At 40.1% G+C, this 24108-nt stretch overlaps 1 protein-coding gene across 14 annotated transcripts in view; it reads right to left on the reverse strand.

The window, feature by feature from the left end:
* LOC126401869 (poly(rC)-binding protein 3-like) overlaps positions 1-23314 on the reverse strand; it is a 39261-nt gene extending 15947 nt beyond the window's left edge. For 4 of the 14 annotated variants that reach the window (XR_007571131.1, XM_050063401.1, XM_050063400.1 and 1 more), the window contains exons 1-8: positions 21587-21874; positions 8582-8750; positions 8412-8435; positions 8285-8317; positions 8076-8192; positions 3769-3900; positions 3452-3580; positions 1593-1736 (exon numbers count right to left, since the gene is read on the reverse strand). Coding sequence is in view for 12 of the 14 variants with exons in the window: in XM_050063401.1 (XP_049919358.1) it covers positions 1593-1736; positions 3452-3580; positions 3769-3900; positions 8076-8192; positions 8285-8317; positions 8412-8435; positions 8582-8656 (654 nt within the window). In the remaining 2 variants the exon portion in view is untranslated. Of the gene's footprint in view, positions 1-1592; positions 1737-3451; positions 3581-3768; positions 3901-8075; positions 8193-8284; positions 8318-8411; positions 8436-8581; positions 8772-21586; positions 21875-23201 lie in introns of those variants that run through there. The other 10 variants (XR_007571130.1, XM_050063399.1, XM_050063396.1 and 7 more) reach the window with 5 other exon arrangements.
* Between the last annotated feature and the right edge of the window lie 794 nt (positions 23315-24108).

A 24108-nucleotide genomic window follows, 5' to 3' on the forward strand; every position in this document is an offset into this window, starting at 1 on the left:
TGTGTAAAACCCACTCCACGCCTTCTCTCCTCCCTCTTTCCGACTTGCGCCGGTAGGAGGGACGGAAGTGGGATAGAGGAGTAGCTGCGCCAGGGTGCACAGTGTGCCAAACTTACAAAATCCGCCTGGCCACACCCAGTTGGCGAAGCGCAGGTGCGCTGCGCCTCCGCCGCGCCCGGTCTGCGAAACTAGAGACCTCAGTGTGTTAGTCATTTTTTTTGCTGAATTTCTTAGTTTTTTATATGATAGGAAACTGTTGAGTTTTGTTCAGTTGGTCAAACAAATATTAGAAAACCATAATGGGCTTAACTGTCTGTTGATTATTTTTTTAGATACAGGGTCATAGGTTTTGTTTTAACACTAAGGGGAACACATATGAAAGGAAGAGTTTGGGGTCCTCCACAAGGAAATTTCAAATAATGGTGAAACAGGAGCATTAAAAAATCTATTTTCCTGCATTTTTTGTGAATTTTTATGCACCAATCCGGGCATTTTCTGCATCAATTTATGGTGTAAATGTCTTGATTTAATCATTTTGTTGTTTTATCTGTTCATTACTATGCAATATTTATTCCTCTGCACTTACTTTTTGTGCACTTTATGTCATCATGTCCATGTTGAATGTCTTGCAAAATGTTCTTTACTGCACCTACATTTGTGAGTAACAACATTTCATTCACTGTATACTACTGTTTATAGAGAATATAGACAATAAAATTAAATTGAATTGATTTCACCAAATTAAAAGTCACAGGCTACTTTAATGTTTTAACTGGGGAAGACAAATGCATGTGTCTTAAATATCCGGTCCCCTGCGCCCACCCCTGAAATCTACACCTATGTGTGGACAATAAGATTACTTGATTAATAATGTGATAATGAAATGATAATGAAAACAATAAGTTGTTGCTGCCTGATGTGAGATGCTGTTAATGGCAGAGTTACATTTATACCTGTCTTGATGTCCCTTAAATATTACCTTTGAAGTTTGTGTTGTTCACCCTCATCTCCTGTCATTCACATCCAGTCCACTAGCCCCTATTGAGTTTTCCTTGCTCTGCAGATCACCTGATTTAGTCCTCTGTCTACACACCTGCATACCTTTAACCTCCTCTGTTTACCTTTTACTCTCCTACCTGGGTCAGTTTTCATATTCTTGCTGAATAAATCAATGTATCTCAACATGAGCAGGATGTTAAGTCTACTTCTGGATCCAAGTTTAAAATTAAAGATATTTTACCCCAACTCTGTTAGCCTAATTATTTCTGTCCCAGTGAGACAGAAGCATTCAGATTTGCTATTTTGTGAATAAAGTAAAAATTTTTACCTCTGTCCATTCTGGATCGTTATGGAGTCCCAGCAAAGGGGAGCACAAGGATGTTTTCACCACCTCTGCTCTCATCAATTATCAGGTAATCTTGTTATTTATATTCCCTGTGTTGCCATTTAGCCCAGTTCTGGTTTGAGTGGCTGCAGGTGATGGATGACAGTGAGGGCACAGTAAACAGCAGTGATGGTTTCATGCTCGTCAGGGGCGGGTAGGGTCAGTGAGGAAGGGAGGAAAAGTGAGTAAAACCTGGTGCGACACTAACAGGCAGTGGCTGGTGCTGCAGTAAGAGGCTGAGGTTGGCTGTGGACGCCCCCAGTGGGTCTGCTCTTACCTGGCCACCTGAAAAAATGACAGGGGTGGAGGCAGGCTTGGGGCGGTAGGGGATGGTGGCACCTTTCGGTGGGGACTGAGGAGAGCAAAGGAGGAGGAGAGAGTGGGGGGAGGAAGAAGAAGGAGGGGTGAGAGGTGGAGAGAGTGTTAGAGCAGAGAGAAAAGAAACAGAAAGAGAGAAAGAAAAGAAGTTGCATAAAGTGAAAACCAAGAGGGACAGTGCCTTAGGGAAGACAACCTGTGACACCCACACAAAAGTGCTCTTCACTGTGTGTTCATGCTGACATCAAATGTCCAAATCATGGTTCAGTGCACAACTAAACTTGTATTTACCTGGAACACTTTCAACTGGATAATGATGATTACTGTGTTTTAAATAACATTTAAAGTCCACATTTTAAAGACTTACAGTCATGTCACATATCTCCTAGCATCCATGGCTGGTGCCATCATGAAGGCCCAATGGAGAACTGGCTGTGCAGATAGTTCAAATTAATGGTGCAAGAAAAAGAGAGACAACTAAAAAGAGTGTAGCCCTTTGATCCAAAGCATTATGACTTGTGTGTAGAGAAGAGTCAGCAGCAAACAGTTGGTTTTAGGCCAATTTTGACAAGCAACTGTGAGTTTCTGCTTTATTTTTTTTTACTGTGAAACTGCTGTTTCATGTGACAATGCCAGAAGAATCAGTCAAATCAAATTTGTTGGAGTGGACGTACTCAGAAGTTTGGACCCAGAGAAATATTTTTCCTCTTCAACTGTTTGAGATATTGTCCGAAGAGATGTCTGCCTTCTCCAGTATATTAGAATTAGATGACACTCAACTTGTGGTGCTTATAAACACATAAAAAATAATTTAAAAAAATCAACAGCAATGTCCCTTTCCAGAAATCATAACCTGGTTACTCAAGATAATCCACAGACCTTGTTGTGAGCAGTTTCAGGTCTTTCTACTGAACTACACGGGTAGAGGAAATGTGCACCTACTCACGGATGAGAGGCTTATACTCATGACATTGTGAGATGTAAACATTAATGCCATCCTCCCTGCTGCCACCCTAATGATGAACTTTATTTTAATTCTGTTGAGTTTTACAGGACCTCCTTCTCCTTTGGAATGCTTTAAGATTGTACTTTGATTTTGGAGAAAAGAAACGACCTGAGTTAACAGTCAATGACCTGCTGAAAGGAAATTAAAGCTGCCTCTTCTTCTGAACCTTCTATTTTTGCCCCACTTCAGCCTGCCTCAATGAACTCTCATGACATTACAGGGTGTAGTTCAGTAGAAAGTTCCTAAACGAAACTGCTCTCAACAAGATCTGTGGATTACCTTGAGTAATGGGGTCATGATTTCTGGAAAGAGACTTTGCTGTTGAGTTTTTCAAATGGATTTTTTTTTTTGCAGCACCACAAACTGAGTGCCACATAGTTTGATAATATTGGAGAGAAGGCAGACATCTCTGCAGCTGATATCTCCAACATTCGGCAACTCACACCAAAACAATCTACCTGATGAATAGAAAAACAGGTAAGAGGAAAAGTATGTATTTTTGATTTTGGGATGGACCGACCCTTTAAGATTTTTAAGGTTTTGCTTGTATTTGTAGTTGCATGTTCATCGTTAGTGGTGGAGTCCGCCATTCAGATTCACAGATAGTGATGCCCAGTTGGCTGTAAACTTAAGGATTATAACTGTAAACTACTGTATGTTTCATATCAGGCATTTTAGACACAACATACTGTTTGTTGAAATGTAAATAAAATTTCTTTTTCCCCCTCCCCTCCATACTGTACCTCAAGCATCACCACACATATCTGTTTGACACACTGGATGATGGCTTCTGGGGCCCCTGAGATCGTCACTGCTCTCTCGGTGGAGTTGGGGAGCATGTCACCTGCAACCTGGACCTGAGCTCCTGTGGACTAAAGGTAGGAAGAATATTTATTAAATGTGAATTTATATGACGAAATGTACGTAATGCATAGAGGATTATGCAGGATTTAAAGCTTAAATGGGAACTACATGAACCAATACGAGATTTATGGCTGATGAAATCCTCTGATCTTTGTAGAGAACACTAATATAGAGGGAAATATTCTTTGTACTCTACCTCTCTCATTTCTTTGATTTTGGAGCCTCCCTTGCCAATAAGAGAGCCACACTGGCTGGCCGGGACAACGAGCCTCAGGGTTACAGGTGGTTTACTGGTGGCTGGACTGTTGCTCATAGAGTTGATGATATCCTGAGGGGAGGAAAGACCAGGTGTTATCAGTTAAATGCATCAGTTACTGTATGTGCAGTGGTGACTTCAGAGAAATCAACCTGCATGCGTATATCCTGCAGAAGTAGAAAGTGTGGAAAACTCTCTCTTGGATATGTGTTTGTGCAGTGTTGTGGTATTACTTTTACTTAAGTAAAGATTCTGACTTGCTCTCCCTTTAATATTCAAGTGTTTTATTATCCAAACATACAGTAATGTCTTACAGTAACACATACTGGACTTTGATAAACATATAATGTGTTATAGACACTTGATCATCTTTATAAACTGCTTCTAAATTATAAATAGTGGGATTAAAGTATGGTTCATCTAAATGTGTGCATGTGGAAATTACTAGTATTGCCCTCCTCTCCAAATTGGCACGTACGCTTTCATTCCTAGCAGAGGTTCATGTGTAGTGTTTTGGAGACTCTTTGGTTTGGTCCGGCAGGCTGGAAGTGTGATGATATGGTGCCCAAATCAAAACACAGTACTGGCCCACTTTCAAAGGGTGCTGCAAGGTTAGATCAGCACATTTCTGTCCTACATAACACGGCCAAGCCTGCTTTGTATTCCATTTGGAAACCAGACAGTATACAGACACTGAAGCATAACAGTGTTGGGATGTACTTAAGTAAAAATTTAAGGTACTTGTACATACTTGTAATATATATTTTTCTTTCATGCCACTTTGTATTTTTCTGTATACTTTAATATACTTTAATGCATAAATGCCAAATATTTCATGGATCCAGCTCCTCAAATGTCAGCATTTTAATTATTTTAAATAATTTTGAGGTTGTGCTTTAGTTGAAAAAAACAAATGTGAAGGCATCACTGTTTTCTGAAATTTTCTAAACCAAAAAAATGAATTGAGAAAATAATCAGGAGATTAATCAATAAGGAAAATAGTTTGTTGCAGTCTTATACAAAATAGTTATAAAACATCCTGCTTCTACATGAATCCATAAGTATAATAATATCATAGATAATACTATAACAATCAGTGCCTTTACATGACGTTAGAGAAAATCAATTTATTGTATCAGTCAGACTACATTTTAAATACATGTAAACTTGTACAGTAACTCCAACATCAAATTTCTCAAAGTTGGACTAACACCCAGATAATTAGATTGGGAGCTGAATTACTCCTGCATGTATACAGTCAGTTGGACCCAAACTGGCCTTGGCTCTCTGTGCATGCTCCACAGTGTCTGCCCCAAGCTTTGACCTGGAAGTCGAGTTGCATTAAATGCATAACAGACGAAGAAGCCGATAACAACATGGTGAAATCTACATCAAGAGCTGTGTATTTTTGGACGGACGAGGAGACACAGTTCATGGTCCCTAAAGTGTCCAAAGGAGCCAGAGCCTTCAGCTATCAGGCTCCTCTCCTGTGGAATCATCTTCCTGTTGCGGTTTTTACCATTTAAGACTAGACTTAAGACTTTCCTCTTTGATAAAGCTTATAGTTAGGGCTGACTCAGGCTTGCCTTGTACCAGCCCCTTGTTAGGCTGACTTATGCTGCATTCACATGGAATCAGGCAAACGGCAGATGGCAAACCAGATGTCATGTTAGTGGACGAGAGAAGGACGGTAAAACTTGGTCGAGGCTGGCAGAGAATACCGTCTACGGCAACGGTAGACGGCAATGCCGTCCAAAGTTAAAAAATTTTAACTTTTACCGTTCACCGGCCACGGAATACTCAACTGGATGTGACGTAGTTCCAAAACAGAAAAAAAACATGGCTGAACTCGACAACGAAAAGCTAGTGCTTTTGGTGCAGCAGCACCCAGAATTATATGACCAAACTTTAAAAGCCTACCGTGATGCTTCCAAGAAGGCGTACATATAGGACGCGATTAGCGCAGAGCTGGGTGGAGTACCCGGTACGTAATATGAAACGTAACGTTATGAATTGCTGTATTAGCTTAGCGAGCTATCTGGCTAACGTTAGCTCTCTGTAGCCCAAAAACATCGCCATAGCAACAATCATGTGTCACGAGTCACGTGTGTCTCATTTTGCCGTTGTGCTGTTCCGTCGGACCGCTTGTTTATTTCTCCCGTTGTGTCCAGCAGATGTCTCCCGTCTGCTGCCTGCCGTCTGCCTGATTCCATGTGAATGCGGCATTAGGCCTAGTCTGCTGGGGGACCTCCTATAATACACCAAGCACCTTCTCTCTCTCTCTCTCTCCCTTGCTAACACTCATGTCCTGTTACTGCATCTCGCTAACTCGGCTGTACTGCATGTCACTAACTCGGCTTCTTTGTGCTTCACTGTCTTGCAGGTGAACTTATATTGCAGCAGTGCCTGTAAAGTGTGACGTGTGTGGTTGTGCTGCTGCCGCGGTCCTGCCAGATGCCTCCTGCTGCTGTTACACATATGATTATTGTCACATATGTATACTATCAGATATTAATATATACTTTCAACATATTGTACCACAATAGCCAGAACTATTATTGTAATATTATTACTTTAATTAATGTTGTTGTAAGCTATTATCATTACCGTCTGTCCNCTTATCCGCTGTGAGGGTCCTAAGGACAGAGGAATGTCGTATGCTGTAAAGCCCTCTGAGGCAAATTGTGATTTGTGGTATTGGTTGATTGATTGATTGAGCTGAAAGAGTTAAATATTTTGAAATACATGGATGGGAGGAAAATGAGGAATGGTGACCTGTTCAGAAAAGTGGCGAAACAGCTGGACGATGCTCGATTGTTTGGTCAGTGATGTAGAAGGAGAACCACAAAAAGGTCCAATACTGACAAGCTGAAAGGGGGCATATCGCCACCTGTTGTAGCAGAGTCGGACATACTTAAGTCAATAAATGGATTCTCTCCTTGTGCTTGTAAACTGGGACAAGGACAGTAGTCCAATTAAATGGCCTAGTTGAGCCACAACTGTAGCTCGACTTAACTGTGCATGTAAATATACAGTCACAGGGGACATTTCTCTGCAATGAGTACTTTTACTTTTAATTCTTTATGTACAATGTCCTGATTATACTTTCACACTTTCACTTAAAGAGGACATATAATGCTTATCCTTATTTTTTGTCATATATATAGATAGATAGATAGATAGATAGATTTAGACGTTTCTGAATACCCTGTTTACAAATTTTTTACTACTTTGGTGACGAGATGACATCAGCTCGTTAGGGATTTTTCTGTATAATCACCTGCTCCATGCCCTGCTGCAAATGTTTACATTATGTAGCTACAATGTTACTTGAGGCTACATGCTAACATCAGGGAAAAATGTTGTGGAGATTTTGGTTTAGAAGCTTTTACAGGTAGGCCTAATTTTCACAGTAGAAGGTCATTCCGTGAGTGCTAGTAGCCTACACTACTACAGTAGTCTTGGTTGCTGATGTTTTTAATTTCAGCCAGATTTTGAATCATGTTCCTGCCGCAACATGTCTGGTTGTGAAAATTTTTATTTAGAAACTTTTATTCATGTCTTTTCACATCTGAATGTGCCACTATAGTTTGTTATAGTCATTCCTCAGCTGCAAGTACACTGCTACATGTAGCTACATGCTAGTGTCAGAGAAACATGTAGCCTAATCTTAGTTGCTGCTCTTGTTCATTTCTCCCCAATTTTGAATCATATTCCTGCTGGCACATGTCCAATTGTGAAGACTTTTGTTTAGAAGCTTTTATTTATGGCTTTTTTATGGTAGAAAGTGCTGCTATTCCCTGTTACACTCATTCCCTGCCTGCAATAATGGCAAAAAGATGCCGAGATATGCAAGAACGAAAATGCTGACCAATCAGAGCAGACTGGGCTTTTTTGGGAGAGAGACTTAAGGCCCAAAAACACTGGCAGCAAATGCTGTGCCTCAAAAAACACGCCCCTATTAATTTCAATGTACAACCCCACGCCAGCAGCTGCTAGATGTGTGTTGGCGCTCCTGAACGGGCCGCCCCACTGCACTTCACCCAACTATCCCATGTTCTAGTAGAAACACCAAATACAAGTATGAACCTGAATAGGAGCAAAATAGGTCCCCTTAAAGCAACATTTTCAGTGCAGGAATTGTATTTTTACAGTGTGGTGTTAATGAATGAATACTTCCTCCACAACTGTAGCATACCCAGTGTTATTGACTGAGACTTGTGGTGTTTATATGATGGATGTTATACCTCCTCGAACTTGTAGGCTATCATGGCAAAGGCCTTGAAAATAGCATCTGTTGGCCCGGTGATGGTGACTATCCGTTCAGGGCAGTTCCCCTCTGAGATGTTGATGCGGGCACCACTCTATAAGGTAAAAAAGATGCACGATTATGGGACAAAACCACATATTGGGAGTGTTAAAAACAACTGATCATTTGCAGAAAAGTGCTACATACATCTTCGCGCATTTTCTTCACCGTTTCTCCTTTCTAGAAGTAAAGGAAAAGAGACGTTATTAAGATGTATTTCTCCCAGGTGTTCTGATGCTTTACATGGTCTGATTGTTTTGTCTGTGATAAATACCTTTCCTATGATGCTCCCAACCTCCTGCAGAAACACAAAAAATGTTAGGTGTATTTGTGCCACAGGGGGCCTTGAAATGATCTATTTTCTTCTGACAGATAATTAGATATAAAGGCAGTGCAAGAAAAAAGTTACAGAATAGTTTAGAAGCTTTTATTTTGTTTTCATACCTTGCCGTGCATCAGCAGCCTGATGGTGAGGGTCACATTCAGTCCACCTTCTGATTGGACCTTGATGGGCTCCATGTCGGGATTGGATGTGAAGGAAGGGGCGTGGTCACGTGAGAGAGGAGTTCAAGGGCCAACGCGAGTGTGATGGTGGAGTCAGCCAACCGGTCACCTGAAAAAGATACAGAAACACCTGCTGAGATTAGGCTGGTTTTAATTTTCTTCTTGCTGTGTCTCCTGGCTGTGGATGTGGATGGACACCGAGGTACTCTAGTTAGTTAAGTCAATGTGAATTTGCAAATCAGAAATGAAAATATAAACTGGTACATTATTTGGATTATTTTTATGTTGATTGTCATCCATCAAATGACAAAAAGCGGGATACAAACCATGCAAATCTAACACGACTGTTACTGTTTAACACTTCTTAAATTCACTCAAAGCTTATTGCTGGATAGCAAGTTTAGAAGTTTAAAGGGATAGTGGGTATTTTTTGAAGTGGGGCTGTATTTGTTACTCATCCAAAGTCAGTGTATCACTTACAGTAGATGGCGGTTGACATGCCCCCAGTTGGAGAAGCAGGCTTGAGTGTACAGGAGCAAAATGCATTTAAGCCACATAAAAAACCTATATCAGTGTAAGTATACAATATATTTAGAATATTCTTACAACTTTACCTTACCGTCAGACAGCAATTTTCAATGCAGAAGCCGTCAATAGCAGTTCCCCTTCTACTCTTGTCAAAGCCACCAGATTCCATTGAGAAAAACAGCAATTTAACACGGGAGCTGCTGGTGTACCGCTGCCGCAATCAGTCGGTTAGTTTGTGTTATTGTGTGACTTTGGTGAATCCTTTAAACACTGAAGTCACAAATAAAATAAACACAAAATAAACAAACTGAACGAGGCAACAGTAGACCAGCAGCTCCTGTTTTCAGCGATGTTGAAATACTGTTTTTCTTATTGGAGTCTGGCTTTGAAGAGAGTGATATAACAGCCTTGGTTCCCCGTTGGAAAAGGCTGTCTGACAGCAAGGTAAAGTGGTGAAAATATTCTTAATATATCATACACTTTAACTGAATTTTTTTTTTGTTGGCTAAAATACATTTTGCTGCTGCCCAGCAGTATATTGCTTAGCTTCTGTGTTGAACTCCTGCCTGCTTCTCCAAACTGGGAGTATGCCAACCACCCCAAGGGTAATTACTTCATACAACCCCATTTCAAAAAATTCCAAATGCCTTTAAGCACATAGGACAACTGGAATACAATGTGACTGCAGAGGTACTTGTTTTACAAAGTGAAGATTACCAACCAGGAAACTGAGGTCCCGAAAGCTCCTGGTTTACTATGTAGTTTGGGCTAAATATTCACAACTAATGCACAATATATACTTAAATTTAAGAAAGGATAATTATGCTAATATTCTATAATTTCTTGTCAACAAATCCCCAAAAAAACAATGTGTTACTCCTTCTCTCAGTACTCTCTGACTTCCCTATCACCCCTTCTCATTCCCAGGTCATCAAAAACAGACGCTTTGTCATTACCCTCTGCGTTTGATAGCGACGCACAGGGCACCATTTAGCATCTCTATGTGATGCACAGCTGAAACACATTGTAACACATTGCTTATGTTGAGAAATGGTTGTGGTTAAGTTAAGACAACCACACTACGTGGTTAGGTGAAGAACAAAGATCATGTTTTAGTTTAGAATAAGTAATTAAATGCGACCTTACGTAAATTACATAAAGTTAACATTACGTTAAAACAACAATGACTTTTGCTTTGACACAGGACATGAACTTCGATCTCCTGGGTGAAATACTGGTTTGTTTGAACCAGCCATCTCCATGCCCTCCCTCCCCTTGCAGACTTTCTTGGTCTTTATACAATGTTAGTGACTCGAAGCGTCAAGTATTGCTTTGGATGGGTCTACACTGGAGTTAGCTGAAACCCTTGTGCATCTTATAAAGACGCTAAAGGGTGCATTTGGCGTTGATATCACAAAGTGTCTCTATTTGACAACCTGAATACAAGAACAGGCTGTCCCTTCTCTGCCTGAGGTACTCCGCCCAAACCCTATTGGTTCCTATGGTAGATGTAAAACTATAGAAATAGGCTACAATTATTCAGTTTCATTAATAAAAGAGACTCTGATTTCCTAAAACAGCTGGTCACTGTACTTTTTAGCAAACACTACTCGAATTGGAGTAAAAAGCAGATTTTTTGGGGGGACTATTTCCAGCTGCGGATTGATAAATACTTGGTGGTCCAATGGGTGTTTTTAACAGCAGGACAGTTGATGTAGGGTTGAGTCATTCTGTGTTAGTTCATGGTGATGAAGGAAGATGTCAGTGCATCAGTGTGACTCTTGTCATTTTTCCGAACAACAATGGAGCTTTATGACACAGAGAAATAAACTATATCAGGCTCTGATAGGCACAAGACACTTGTTAGTAGATCATTCAGTTTTGGTTTAGTCTTGTATTAAGACATATACAGAATACTAGCAAACCTATCCTTTATCTTCAGATTGTGTTATGAACTTGGAAGCCCTGTCTTAAAGATGGTCTTAAAATCTAGTTTTAGGAACTTACGTTTTGTGCTTATATGTTGCATTTTAATCAAGCTGGGTGGTACTTATTTTAATACAGTACGAACTGCACAGGAAGAGGGATAAAAATGGGTTAACTCAGGCCTAGTGTCTGATTTTTGCCCCCAGGGTGAAATCCCAAGATGATAAAATTCATTGTAGGGTGTAAAAATGCTCCAACAATCCTGGTTACAAACAAGTTACCATGTCCCTGTCTGCAGTACACAACAGTTTGCAACAAAAAGCCATCGAAATGTAGGTCAGCATATGTCTCTTCAGTCACGAGATGAGCCATCGAACGCTGAGCGCCATATTTATTTTTATCAAGCCCATTTCAGCTGGAACCCATCTAATTCTGGCTGACAAGTGATGTAATGACTCAAGCAAGTCTTCAGTTAGCAAAGCGGCCATAGGAGGGTGCTGCAGTCCTGACAGTGGAGCTATCATGCACTGCAGTCAGGGCTGGCTGGTTTTCATATGGTGCACATTTGAAACTTTTGTGTTACAAGATCAATCCGAAATGTCTTCAGGTATTCATATTGTGAAGTTTTAGAGAATTTAAGGTCACCCTGCTTTAGTTAATGGCTCTAAATGATGGCAAAAATACCAAAATTTGCCACTAAATTTGAATAGATATCCTTTTCTCTGGAAGAGGAAACACATTTAGAATGTGAGATTGCAGGCACTCAACTTTTAAGTCGATGATAATGATTGTAGATGATGCACTTTACTTCTTAATGATAAAAAATTAATGTAAATAAAGAATAAATTAATGGAATACGAGGCAGATTAAATTAACTGTTGGGAGTAAGACAATGTTGAATTAAAATGAATATTTTTCGTACCAAGAAAATAAAAATGCAGGCAGGGACCTTCACATTAAGTACTCCAGCTACAGTTTTCTACAGTGTGAGTTTAATAAAATGATAAAACATATGAAGGAAAACATCTGCAGCACTAAATCATGTATTTTGCAGCCAGCTAAAAGACATGATGTGGGAAAGAAAAGCTCCTGAAGCAGCTGACCTTGACTGAAGAGACAGATAATGTCACCCTCTGCCAATCAGAGGCATTGTTGCTATGTGGGAATGAAAATCACTCCCCTCCCTTCACCGTGTGATCACTAATTAGCTGATTGAGTTTACAGTTATGGTCTTGAAAGGGAAAATAAATAAGAATGTCTGACATTAGTCAAAGAAAATCAATTAAATGATTGGACCTGTGGCACAAACTTGAAAAAGTAGATGTTCCAGTCCAGCCTTTGACCTTGCTGTCACCCTGTTGAGGCCGTCATCACTGAAACAACAAGCCTAATTTAACAGCTTAATACCCCTGAATGGTGCTCATGTTGGCTAAAGAGCTATACACTCAGCCCAGTTACCAGAAGAAAATGTTGGCATTGTACGTTTCTGTAAACCATGGAAACATTTTTATGTTTCATAAGCATGATATCAACATTTCTAAAGTGATAGTAAATATGAGCTGACTTTGTCAGTGGGGGTTGGAGGGGATGACGATGACAATGATGATGATTTGTCACCAAGGAAAGATGCCTGCCAATCTGTAGACCACTGTTCAAGACCAACAAACAACAAAACTGGTTGTTGTGCAGCCTGTTGCTGTCTTGCAAGCGAGCATAGTGCCATGAAAAGCAGTTGTTTTTTAGTTAATCAGTGTTAATTGTCCTAACACGTTATTTTTATCTGTGAATGATTTGTCAAAATAAACGTTATTTTGACTGCCCTATCTGTTATTAAAACATCACTGCATTTCGTGCTGGTATGGTTGCATCAAAAACATTTCTTATTACAGAGACATTGATGGCTTCTTTAGCCTTGATTGTGCCACCAAAATCGGCCTTTTAAAGCCCAAACTTGGTCTGATCGTACCAAGTGGTTTTGGTGCCTCAACATAACCACATGTTAACACAGTTGTTGAAACAAAGAAATGTAAAGTTTCAACGTGTCCGCTACATAATAACATATGAATGTTATTTACCTTTGGTTTACAAAAGCATACAGTACAAATATTTTTGTCTGGTGATTTAATTGATACCATAAACTATGTAAAAATAATGGATGTATCCAACGTGACATCCCCCTATTGGTTTGGGGACTTATGTTTGACATTTTTCTTGTTGTTTTGGAGCCAGAAGTGACCATATTTGGACAAGAGGGTGGATCTCACTCATAGACTGGTGAAACCTCACAGGTTGCCTGTCACTCACAGAGGCCCCACCCTTAATTAATGTGTAATAAAATGTAAACAGGTGTGTTATATAAAAATGAACCCCTGTACAGTTGTCATATATGGGGATATTTGCCCTTGAGACCAAATACCATTATTTGTACCAAGCTGTAAACATGTTTATTTCTGCTATAAAGTTGGGCATTTTAACATGGGGGTCTACTGGGATTGGCTTTCTTCTGGAGCCAGCCTCAAGTGGCCATTAGAGGAACTGCAGTTTTGGGCACTTAGGCTTCATTTTTCAGCCCCAGAGGTTGCCACTTGTTTAACACACACCTATCACATCTATAGATTGGTGGCTCAGCACTGTGTTGGTCTGTCGGGGGACTATAAATCAGGTGATGATACTTTGAAAGCAATGCTTCTTCGTTACATGGCAGAAAAAAACATCCATTAAATGCTTTTGTAATATATAAAACAAGATGCCAGACATGTTGAGCCACTGAAGGTCATTCAATACTTTTAACCTCCAGGACAAAATATGAAACAAATTTAAGAATATTGCTTTTTTATACCAAAGGAGTCATGTCTGAAACGAAACGAGGGTTTGATTATATCAAACACGTAATCCCCTGCATTCTGTCAGGCCTTTGGTAAGTACAGTAGGAGCACTCTAATATCCTGAGAAGTTTAGAGAAAACTAATGTGTATTGTCAACCATATAGAAGCAGGCAATGAACGCATGGTGGTAAAAGATAAAAGAAATAGTGGTTCCACAAAGAAATTAAAATATAGTTGAAAGGAGTTAATGTTATTGAATGATCAATTGATTGATTGTTTCATCTTTAGAAAATCAGAAAATATTGGAAAGAATACTAATCACAAATTCTTAAAGCCCAAAATGAGGCATTCACATGCTTTCTTTTGTCTGACTAGTAGTCCAAAACCCAAAGATATGCAGTTTAATGTCATATAGGACTAATAAAACACCAGATATTCATATTTACAAGGCTAACAACACAAAATTCTGGCATCTTTTGCTTAAAATAATGTATTTATTGGTTAAAAAAACAATTTTCCATTTATAGTAGCATAATTTCATTTCAATATCACACAGACAGTTTTTTTTATGTCTGAAACTTTGAATTATTCATTATTTAAAAGAACCTTCATAAAATCACTTTACATGCGAATACTTTGTATTATAGTTTCATTTGTTCCATTTTTCTGCTGTATATATGTGTATAAATAGAAAAATAATAATTTTACGACCTTGTAGTGTTTTATAATGATATTTTAAGTAATTAAGCCTAAGATTTTTAAAATTTTTAGAGCTGTATTTTGGGTTTCTAGTCACTTTACTGATTGTTAAATTGGCAAAAGGATTATTCAGACCGACACCATACCTGTGGGGTCAGGACAGTTTAAAAGGTGCTGAACCAAGTATGAAAGTCAGGAATATGAACCTAGTTAATCAAATAGTTGCTTTGTCATGACAACACATTGTCAGTTGTTTAAAATGACATTCTTTTTTTGTAAAAGTATGGCTGCAGCATCAGCCACTGGCTCCAGAAATGATTCCTCCTCTAATCTACGCTGCATGCAGAGCCGAGAGCTGAGGGATGTGTTGGTTGGAGGCCAGGGGAGGTTCGCGAGATAAGGACAGGGATTCTGTTGCCAGCTGTCTCTCCAATCTCCCAGAGGAGACCAGATTACATAAAAAGCCTTAATCCGGGTTTAAGACCCAAGCCAGCGGTGCGTGGGGGGGGGGATCCAAGATTGACGACAGGATTCAACATTGATGATAGATGGCACAGTATTCAGCTACAAATTGAGGTTTTGAATCTGATTTTCACTCCAAGATTTCTAAATAATTTGTACATGCTTGAGGCCTGTACCTACATCCTCTCCCCACTTTTTAACAATGAAAATCTTCAAAGAGCCTTCTTCACTGTGATTAAAACACTGAAACTCTGCTGTAGATTTAGGTCAACAAAAACGAGTCTGTTGGACCATGGAGATGAACGAGGTCAGCGTTAAGAGCTGCGTTTGAATAGTTGTCCTCCCAGACTGTATTTTGCTCATACATCCTGTAGCATAATAGAATTAGGTCAAGGCCCTGTGAATCATTTGCCCCAATGGGCTAAAACCTTCCAGCAATTCACCAGTTTTTTTATTTTAAGGTCTGAATTTTTGCTGCATTTTTAAAGCTACCAAACGTCCACCCAAAAGCCCATATTTTTGACCATATTTCATGCTCCCTTGTTTTTCTGATCAAACACATTGTGCATGCATTGATTTTGTAATTTCACTCCCCTGTGTCTTTGTTAATCAGGCAGGAAGTTGGAGGGGGGAAATGAGAAACACAGAGAGGGATGGCAGGGAATTTTTCATGACATCTGATGGGGAAAGTGGGTCATGCTCGGTGTTGCAGCGCTGCTAGCCTCCTCCTCTATGGCGGCTATTGAATTAATCACGCTTTACGCTCGGCTGGACAACACAGTGCACAAAATGGCTCCCCCCCACCACAACCCTCCTCCCCTCGCCTCCCATCTCTTCCCTGCGTCTGCTCTGTGCTCGCCACAGAAAAGACTTGTGCATGGCTCTTGAAGAACTTGAATTCAAGGTCTCTTTTTTATCTCTTTATGGACTCCAAACAATGAGGCGATGCTGCTCTTATGCGGAGCCACCGGGGTGTAAATGATGCAAAAACACTCAAAGCAAAGTTAAGGGGAGATATTTGGTGTGTGGAAGTGCATTTTTAAGGTGCTTTGGTGAAGGACACTGATGCTATTCAAAGTTATTGGCGATTTAAAGGCATAGAAATGTGAGTTATTTAAAATATAGATTATCTGCCTGTTTGTTGTGCTGGCTTTCAAAGAGAGAAGGCAAGGATTTCTGCAGTTTTGGCGGTGTCTCATTACAGCACTCACTACATATAAAACTAGACACCCCTCTCACTCTGCAGAGCACTGCAGGCCGAGAGCTGCTGCACAGCTAAGTGACTATCAACTTGCTCTGGTCCCTTTTGACATGATGCACTTCACTCTGTCGGAAAGTGTTTTAAAACTGCAGCATGTATCCCAGAATATCAAGAATATGAAAATGTTTTCAAGACTTGTCTCTCTTGTAACTGGAGACACATTTTCTTCTTTGTTTGTTGGGATTTGTAGAGAGATTCAGCCCAAAAAAGCCATTTTTTAGCCATTTTTACAGATTTTAGATGCTTATGTGGACAGGAAACAACTCTCATAAAGGTAAAATGTAGATTTATCAGTTCAGTAAAAGTTGTTGTTGTTTGCATTTAAATAGATAATTGGATGGAGTCTCTGTCCCAACCTCCACTATGCGCATGAACTGTGCACTTAATTTATAAATTCACATTTTGGGACATTTGTAAGGTATTTAGTCCTCAAGCTAGGTGTAGTGTTTTGGGATTTTGGACTACAAATATGGGATACTTTCTGCTGATGATCATTACTTAAAATTTACTCAGATTTAGTGACTCCATCAGATTTATCAGGGTAAATTTAGATGATTATATGACACTAAAATTATCCACTGAAAGCCCAAAAAACTGCTTTAAAAATAGAAAATCTAAAGCGAAAAAAGGCAGTAATGAATTTAAAATCCTGTGCATGTTTGAAAATGTTTTCTAGTCATATGAGAAGAGTAAAGTATGCAACATCATCTTAAAATACGTTTTCACATCATTATGCTCCCATAAATGCATCACACAGTTCTGCAGTCAATATAATAGCTGACAGACAGAGAGAAAGAGAGAGACATCTGAAATCCTGTAAGGAAAATCATTAAATGGACGGCCGGCAGTCTAATCTAGGCCAAAGCCGCTGTCATCTGTTCCATCCTAATCCACATATCTACAGATATGTCATTATGATGTTTTGATATAAAACCCTCCATGACTGTACAGCAGAGCCTGAGCCCAAGCTGCAGGGCCGACAAAATGAATCTGCAGCTGAAGAGTAAAATCTTTCATTGCAAGCAATATTGAACAAAAGATTTTAAGTGAGAGTCTCTTGTCTTTGGTATTAATATATGGGCAGTGCAAGGGCGTTGGTTTCATTTCAACATTAGGAGAGGGTGAGTACATATAGAACAGGGGGTAGGAAATTGTGAGCACCAAACACTTAATGTCCTGCATTCTGGTGAACTTTTATGCATCAATTAGTACTTTTTCTGTGTCAATTTAAGGTGAAAATGTTTTTAATTTTGTCACAATATGAAGGCAAAAAAAAGTAAAATATCTTAGGGGTTAGTGTCCCCATCATCCCTCCTGGAATCTCTGCCTATGACACTGTTTTTAAAGGGAAAAAAAACAGCACAAAAAATGGGTTTTGTGCCTCATTATCTCTTCGATTAAAAGCTGTGACATAATACATTTTATTGCAAAGTATCAGGGAGTTTTCCTTCCCTGTGAATGCGGTATTTTAAGTGAAACAGTTTGTCACTGTTTATGGTTGAAGATCTTGTGTGTGATGTTTTGCATTTGGAGAAAAGCCAGTACAGAGATTCAGTCCGTGCCACTGCTAAGCAGACTTGCCCTTAAAAATAGTCCTAATGAATCCCAAACTCAGTTTATGTGTTCTGTTCACATGCTATGAAAGAAGGCATCCAGCTCTGAGCTCTGTGACCTTTTTACAGCCAACTTTTTTTTTAAGGATTCATTCTTGCCTTGTGTTGTAGATATACAGCTGCATTCTCAATCATTTAAAGTAACATCATGCTGTAAATTTGATCTATATTTTTATGTAAGCAGTAATTTCTTTAAGAGTTTAAGTCCAGGTGGGCAAATGGTGGTTTGTCAGTAAAGGATGGTGAGTCAGAAAGTTTAGGAGGACATGTTTTAGTTAAGTGCAGAGCGTGGCAAGGTAATTTTAAAGGTAAACTGTATGCAACTATCAAATAACTTCCTTTTAAAGAGAAACCAAGGATAGCTCTATGCTGAGGTGTAATTCCACTTTCAAAATCCTGTTTGTCACCTGAGCACTTTCAAATCGTATTATCTTTTTCATCAAAGAATTGCACAAAATACGCTCCTATTTTTCCAGCCATCAGATCCTGGCTTAAAATGTGAATTCAGTGGCTGATTTTACTCTGGTACACTCACTAAAATGCCACAAAGGAGAAGCATATTCAGCATATTTTATTTTATTTTTAACTATTCTGGCGGAATTTAGCATGACAACTAATTTAATAATTTCCCAGATTTTGTTTTGGCTTCCATAGTCCCTAAATGAAAGTAAAAATACAGGAAATAGGATTCAAATTGTTATTTTTTTTTCCTCAGGGAGGACTCCCCATTTTATTGTGTCCCTCTTGACTTCTCAAACCAAAGTTATGCCCTTGTCTTTGTGGTTCTGCTTTTAGTTTAGTTTAGTTTAGTTTATTGTTTATTTGACAGGGACATCGCACAATCAGCAAAATTGCACCAGATTTAGCTATCAGCTAATTCACAATTCACTTTTCTGAGTGTTTTCCCTTTATATTTGTCATTCCAGACTTTTTTAATCTTTAGTAGTTTCTTGGCGAATACAGGCACCTTTCACTATCTTTCTAACCAATGGAAAACATGGTTAGGTTATATTTGCTGTTTATACTGTATGCATGGCATGCTTTTAAATTTGGGTGGCTCTAAGCACCATATCTTATCCATGCTGTCCAAAGCTTACATATGGTAATAAATAGATTCTACCATGTTGTCAATTTCCATGCAAGCTTTTTGGTTGTTCTGATACCAATACCAGTTTCAGACATGCCTCCTATATTACTAAAAATTCTGGATCAGGTATCGGCAAGTTTGTGAGTCTATGCACTGATCCAATACCATATGATTTATTGATAAACATTTAAGTAGTTTCACACCTGGATAAAACAGCAGTTTTCATGGAAAGGAATTCTTCTTTGCTGTTCCATCAAGGCGCTGTGCAGCTAATGGCAACTACTGAAGATCTGATTTCCGGTAAGTACTGGAACGTTAGCTGTAAGCAGAATTTCAGCGATTTGGCAACATTTCACACTGGATAGATGAATGTTCTACTGTATGGTATTAACTCTAAGTATGTTTATGTTTTGTAAAGGATATAACCTGATTCATACCATAAAACAATGATAGCAATCATTTTGCATCCACACTGGAATAGTAGTATACAGCTTCTAATTTTCTTTTGGCCGATACGCAAGTTTTGGTATTGGTATCAGGAAGAAAATAATGGTGTTAGAATATCTAGAAGAGTTACCATAAGTGTAACAGTGTAACAGAAGATTGCACGCAATACAGCATAAATGAAAGGCAGATGTACGCAGCTGCAAGTCAGGCAGTTAATGAACTGGACCAGAAGAGGAGTTTTACTTGTAATGTAGCCAATATGTTCAACCCACGACCGGCGAGATGTCCTAGCGCACATGTTTGTGCTCCAATTAAAGGCGAACAAAAGGAAAATTAGCGTGCATGTAGGGCAGCGGAGGGGGAGCACAGAGGGTGACCTCGTTGATCCATATGTTTTCACAAGATCCGTTCAAAGCAGTTCCGCATGAGGGAACTTCTCACTTTCATTGCCTTTTTTAACTCGTTTAGAGAGCAAAAACATCATGGAGACAAAGTTTGTCACAAGGAAAGCAACAGGGATGACGACTCTGAGGAGCAGGGATTAAAAAAAGGATGATAAATAATTGGTGGCGATGCTCACTCCTGTCAGATATAGTAACTGTAGGCAGATCGAGCAGACGAGTTACACTGAGGATTTGGCCCTCAGTTTACTGGTATATGAGCAGCTCTTGTCTCGTCTGGCGCAGGCTTTTGTTGTATGTGGTGTGGTGTTGTACGGCGGAGTGGAGGGGGGGGCGTCTACCCCATCGGCCTTCCTATACGCCACTATGACAGTGCTCTCAAGAGCTGTCAGCCCACATCAGCAGCCCAGCATCCTGATAGCTCAGCCTAAATCACAATCAAAACTGTGGCCACCACATCCTAACCACAGCCAGTCAAATCAGAGAACGCAACGAGCAAAGAAGACATGGGGATCAACTATCGTCAAGTGGCTTTAAAAGTACCTCACAGAGTACTACAGTACGTGTTGGCTTGAAACAGTCCAAGGGTGAGGGGGTTCCAGTGAGTCGGCGCTGGCAGCAGCACAGTGTAAAGGGCTTTACAATGCAGGCACACCATGTTGTGCTGTGAATGCGGTGCTAAGAGCTGAGCGTTAAGTCGGCCATTTTAGATTTGCCACAATTTGTAATGTGAGATCACTGCTTGTCACAAAGTCATGGCTTCCATACGCCAAGCTTTTCGCCGAGCAGTCATGCAGAACGGGTCCAAAGCACGTCCCCGTTACTTGGATTTATCGCTATTCCTACCAAACCCCTTTCAGCCGTTGCTCTATTTTAGCATTGTCACCTCCAGCAGGAACATTTGTCAGCGCACCACTTTCACTGCTTTTTACCCAAACAAAGGAGTTATTCAAACGCAGTGTTCGATCTGACGATGAGGTAATGACGAATGACATTTTTGGTGTATGACTGGCCGACAATAAGGCCATCAGCTGCGCTAATATCAGTGTGACGATAATTGGAATAATGATCTTGGAGAAGAAATGATGTACCAATTCCACTGACCATCAATCCTACAATGAAAAAGGTCAATGTAGCTTCATAGTTAGCAGTAGATAAACAGCAGTTCTTCCAGTTATCATTCATGTTCCTCATTCGGCGCTAATTCTTAGACAATAAAATTGCTCATGCTTGAATCTAAGCCAAGACAATGAACATCCAAACAATGATCATCAACAGACACCTGAAAGTAAAATCGACTGGCTGTATAATTGACTATTCTCTTGGGAAAACCAAAATATTTCCACACCGCATCGCACACTGAGGATAACTTTAGAAAATGTTAACTCGATCTACTTCAAATAACTAGATCAGATAACGAGTCAATAAGTCGCACTGTGTCACAGCTCATTATCAGGATAATGATTGTTCCTGACTGTGGGTAGGTTACCAAGTTAATTAATTATTGAACGGCTTTAACCGGCTCAGCATGGACCTGTATTTCAACAGTTTGATGCTTGTAAAGTACAGAAACCATCTTTTCTGAAAATTAAAAAAATAAATTATGCATGTAGCATTCTAGGAAAAATGCCAAAGCACATCTTGACCAAAGATTTACCAAATGATTCTTCATAAGAGCCATAAAAAGAGGGTTTACCTTTATGTAGCGCAGGATACAGTAGATGACGACCACTTTCGGCGTTGCAAGATTAAAAATCGCAAAGGGAAAATGATTTTTTTTTTCCCCTCTTTCTTTCGCTCTGCCCAGGACAAACTCTGCCACCCTATTGGTCCGTACCGCAGGGTCACATGAGCAACCAGGAACACGTGACAGTTCTCAAAATTATGTGATGAAACCAAACCGACTGGCATCCTCAGTGAGCACAGTTTTGGTTGCTGCGGTGCGATAGTCTGTTTGCCATACTGTTTGGTGTCAAGTGTAAATAGGCCGTATGATGAGACGTAATCTGGGTGACCATCACCCACCGCCCCCCCATCCACCCCCCTTCCCTCGGCTGCAACAAAAGCGGGGCATGCCCAGTGAGGCACGCGGGCATCAAGGGGGCACGTCTGGGGATGAGTGGGTCTGAATCAGAAGTGTAGCCTCCGGGGTGCTCGTCTATCCCAGGGGAGGGTCGAGCACCCCTGAAATCCACCAAGCTATTTGTTGTCATTGCTAATAACAATCGACACAAAAATAACCCTGCGACACTTTCAGATAACCTTACATTTGAAACACTGAGGTATCACTACAGTCTCGGTCAGGACAGTTGAGGAACTTTTCGATGCACCCAACCACTTCAAAGAAGTAGAGGTCAAACCAAATGCAGACACGCTCAGACACAGTGCACAAACACACCGCTGTAGCATGCATATCCTACCCAGTCTCTCTGTTCCTCTGCTTTTTAATCTGCTTCTATCTGCAAGTGTGTATGTGCAGAATTACAGAGCTTTGGAGGCATCCCATCCAGATTTTTCAATCCAGCACAAATCCAGCCCTCGTGTCAGATGGACAGTTGTGTGCAGAGCTTAATCTGACATTATTAGGGTTGGACGGCAGCAGAACATTTAAGGGAGCTGCCAGGGAAAAGCAAACAGGGCAATGCAGACAATGGAGAACGTTTCACCCCTCAAATGTTTTCATTTAGTACAGATGCTCTTCATGCAAGATCCAGTCTTAGTCCTATATCAAACAAAAGCTCTGTAATGAGGCTCCCAGTATGCATGTACTCTTAATTTGTTGTACCTATACAACACAAAATGGTAACCATGCCTTACCTACCCACCCGACTGTAAAATGGCCCATGGGATAAAGTACAAATAGAGCATTAAATTTGCTCCACATTGAATCATAAGAGGCAAAGAAAGAGTGGTAAAATGGAGCACCACGTCAGAGGAAATCTGCTTTATATTCGAACGACACTGTTGGCTCACCTTCAAAACCCAAAACCAAGACTGGTGGCAGCACTGGGAAAATGACTACTTTATATAACATCCTTGTATAATTGAGTAAAGTCTAATCCTTATTAGTGCTAAATGTGCTCTGTCCTCAGTCTTTGAGAAATTACATATAATCTGTCAAAAGTTGTTTGATGGAGTAGTATTAATGGATTAGAGCACCATAATAAGCCATCTAAATTAAAAATGAAAAGAACAAAAGATCTTTATCTTCATCTTTCAGGCTAAAAGCTAAAATTATATCTTGTTTGAAGCATTTTCATAAAGTCCTTTTAAACGAAGCACTTCTTTAGGTCAAAGGTCAAACTGCTTACCGGTTAAGATGTGGGGAAGCTCCTTATCAGGAGAAAGGAGGTGCAGTCTGGGAGTTTAGGACCAAGATGGCAGATTGTGGGCACACTAAGGGCTGGGGCAGCTCCCAGGGCCCTATAAGTTGACTAACCCCCCGCCCATGGCCTCCAGCAAGGTGATGAACCCAGCCCCCCCCCCCCCATTACCACCCCACCCCTACCAGAGCTGAGCTTGTCCACATAAGCACCCATGTGTCCTGTCAGGGTGCCATGGTCCTAATGGAGGCAGAAGGGCGTGAAGGAGAGAGGGAGGTAGATCATAGTGACAGTCAATCCAACTGATTGTTCGTTGTAGAAGAGTGGTGACAAAAGAGGGCTGAGTTGACCCCATTGGTACAAATGTAGTGTGAAAGAAGTGTGAAAGTGTCTTATAATTCCCACTTTTAAAATGATTTTTGCACTATTGGTATTCCATTGACCAGCACTCTCATAACCTTTTTGGAAGTCAAGCAATTTCAACACATTATACCAATGGGGCATTTTACAGGAAGAAGTTGTTTCCTACATTTGTCTTTACCCTTTAACCCCTTGAAACCTGGAGCAACATCACTTTTCTTGCGCTGCTTTCAGACGCCTTTGTACAAGTATTTAAACCTTTGAACTCTGAGCAAATTGGTGAGTTTTTTTTCAAAAACATGGGAGAAAAGGCAACGAGTAACACAGCTGTAAGACCTAATATATATTTAGATTGCTTCTCCCCAATTTCTCTTCAAGAACTGACCGCAGTGATTTCTTCATCTAAATCATCAACGTGTCTCTTAGACCCCATCCCAACTAGGCTACTTAAGGAGGTCTTTCCTTTAGTTAACACTCATATATTAGATATGATCAATATATCCTTATTAGCAGGCTATGTACCACAGTCTTTTAA

This window comes from Epinephelus moara, chromosome 15 (assembly GCF_006386435.1).
Source record: "Epinephelus moara isolate mb chromosome 15, YSFRI_EMoa_1.0, whole genome shotgun sequence".
In the NCBI taxonomy this organism is placed as follows: Eukaryota; Metazoa; Chordata; class Actinopteri; order Perciformes; family Serranidae; genus Epinephelus; species Epinephelus moara.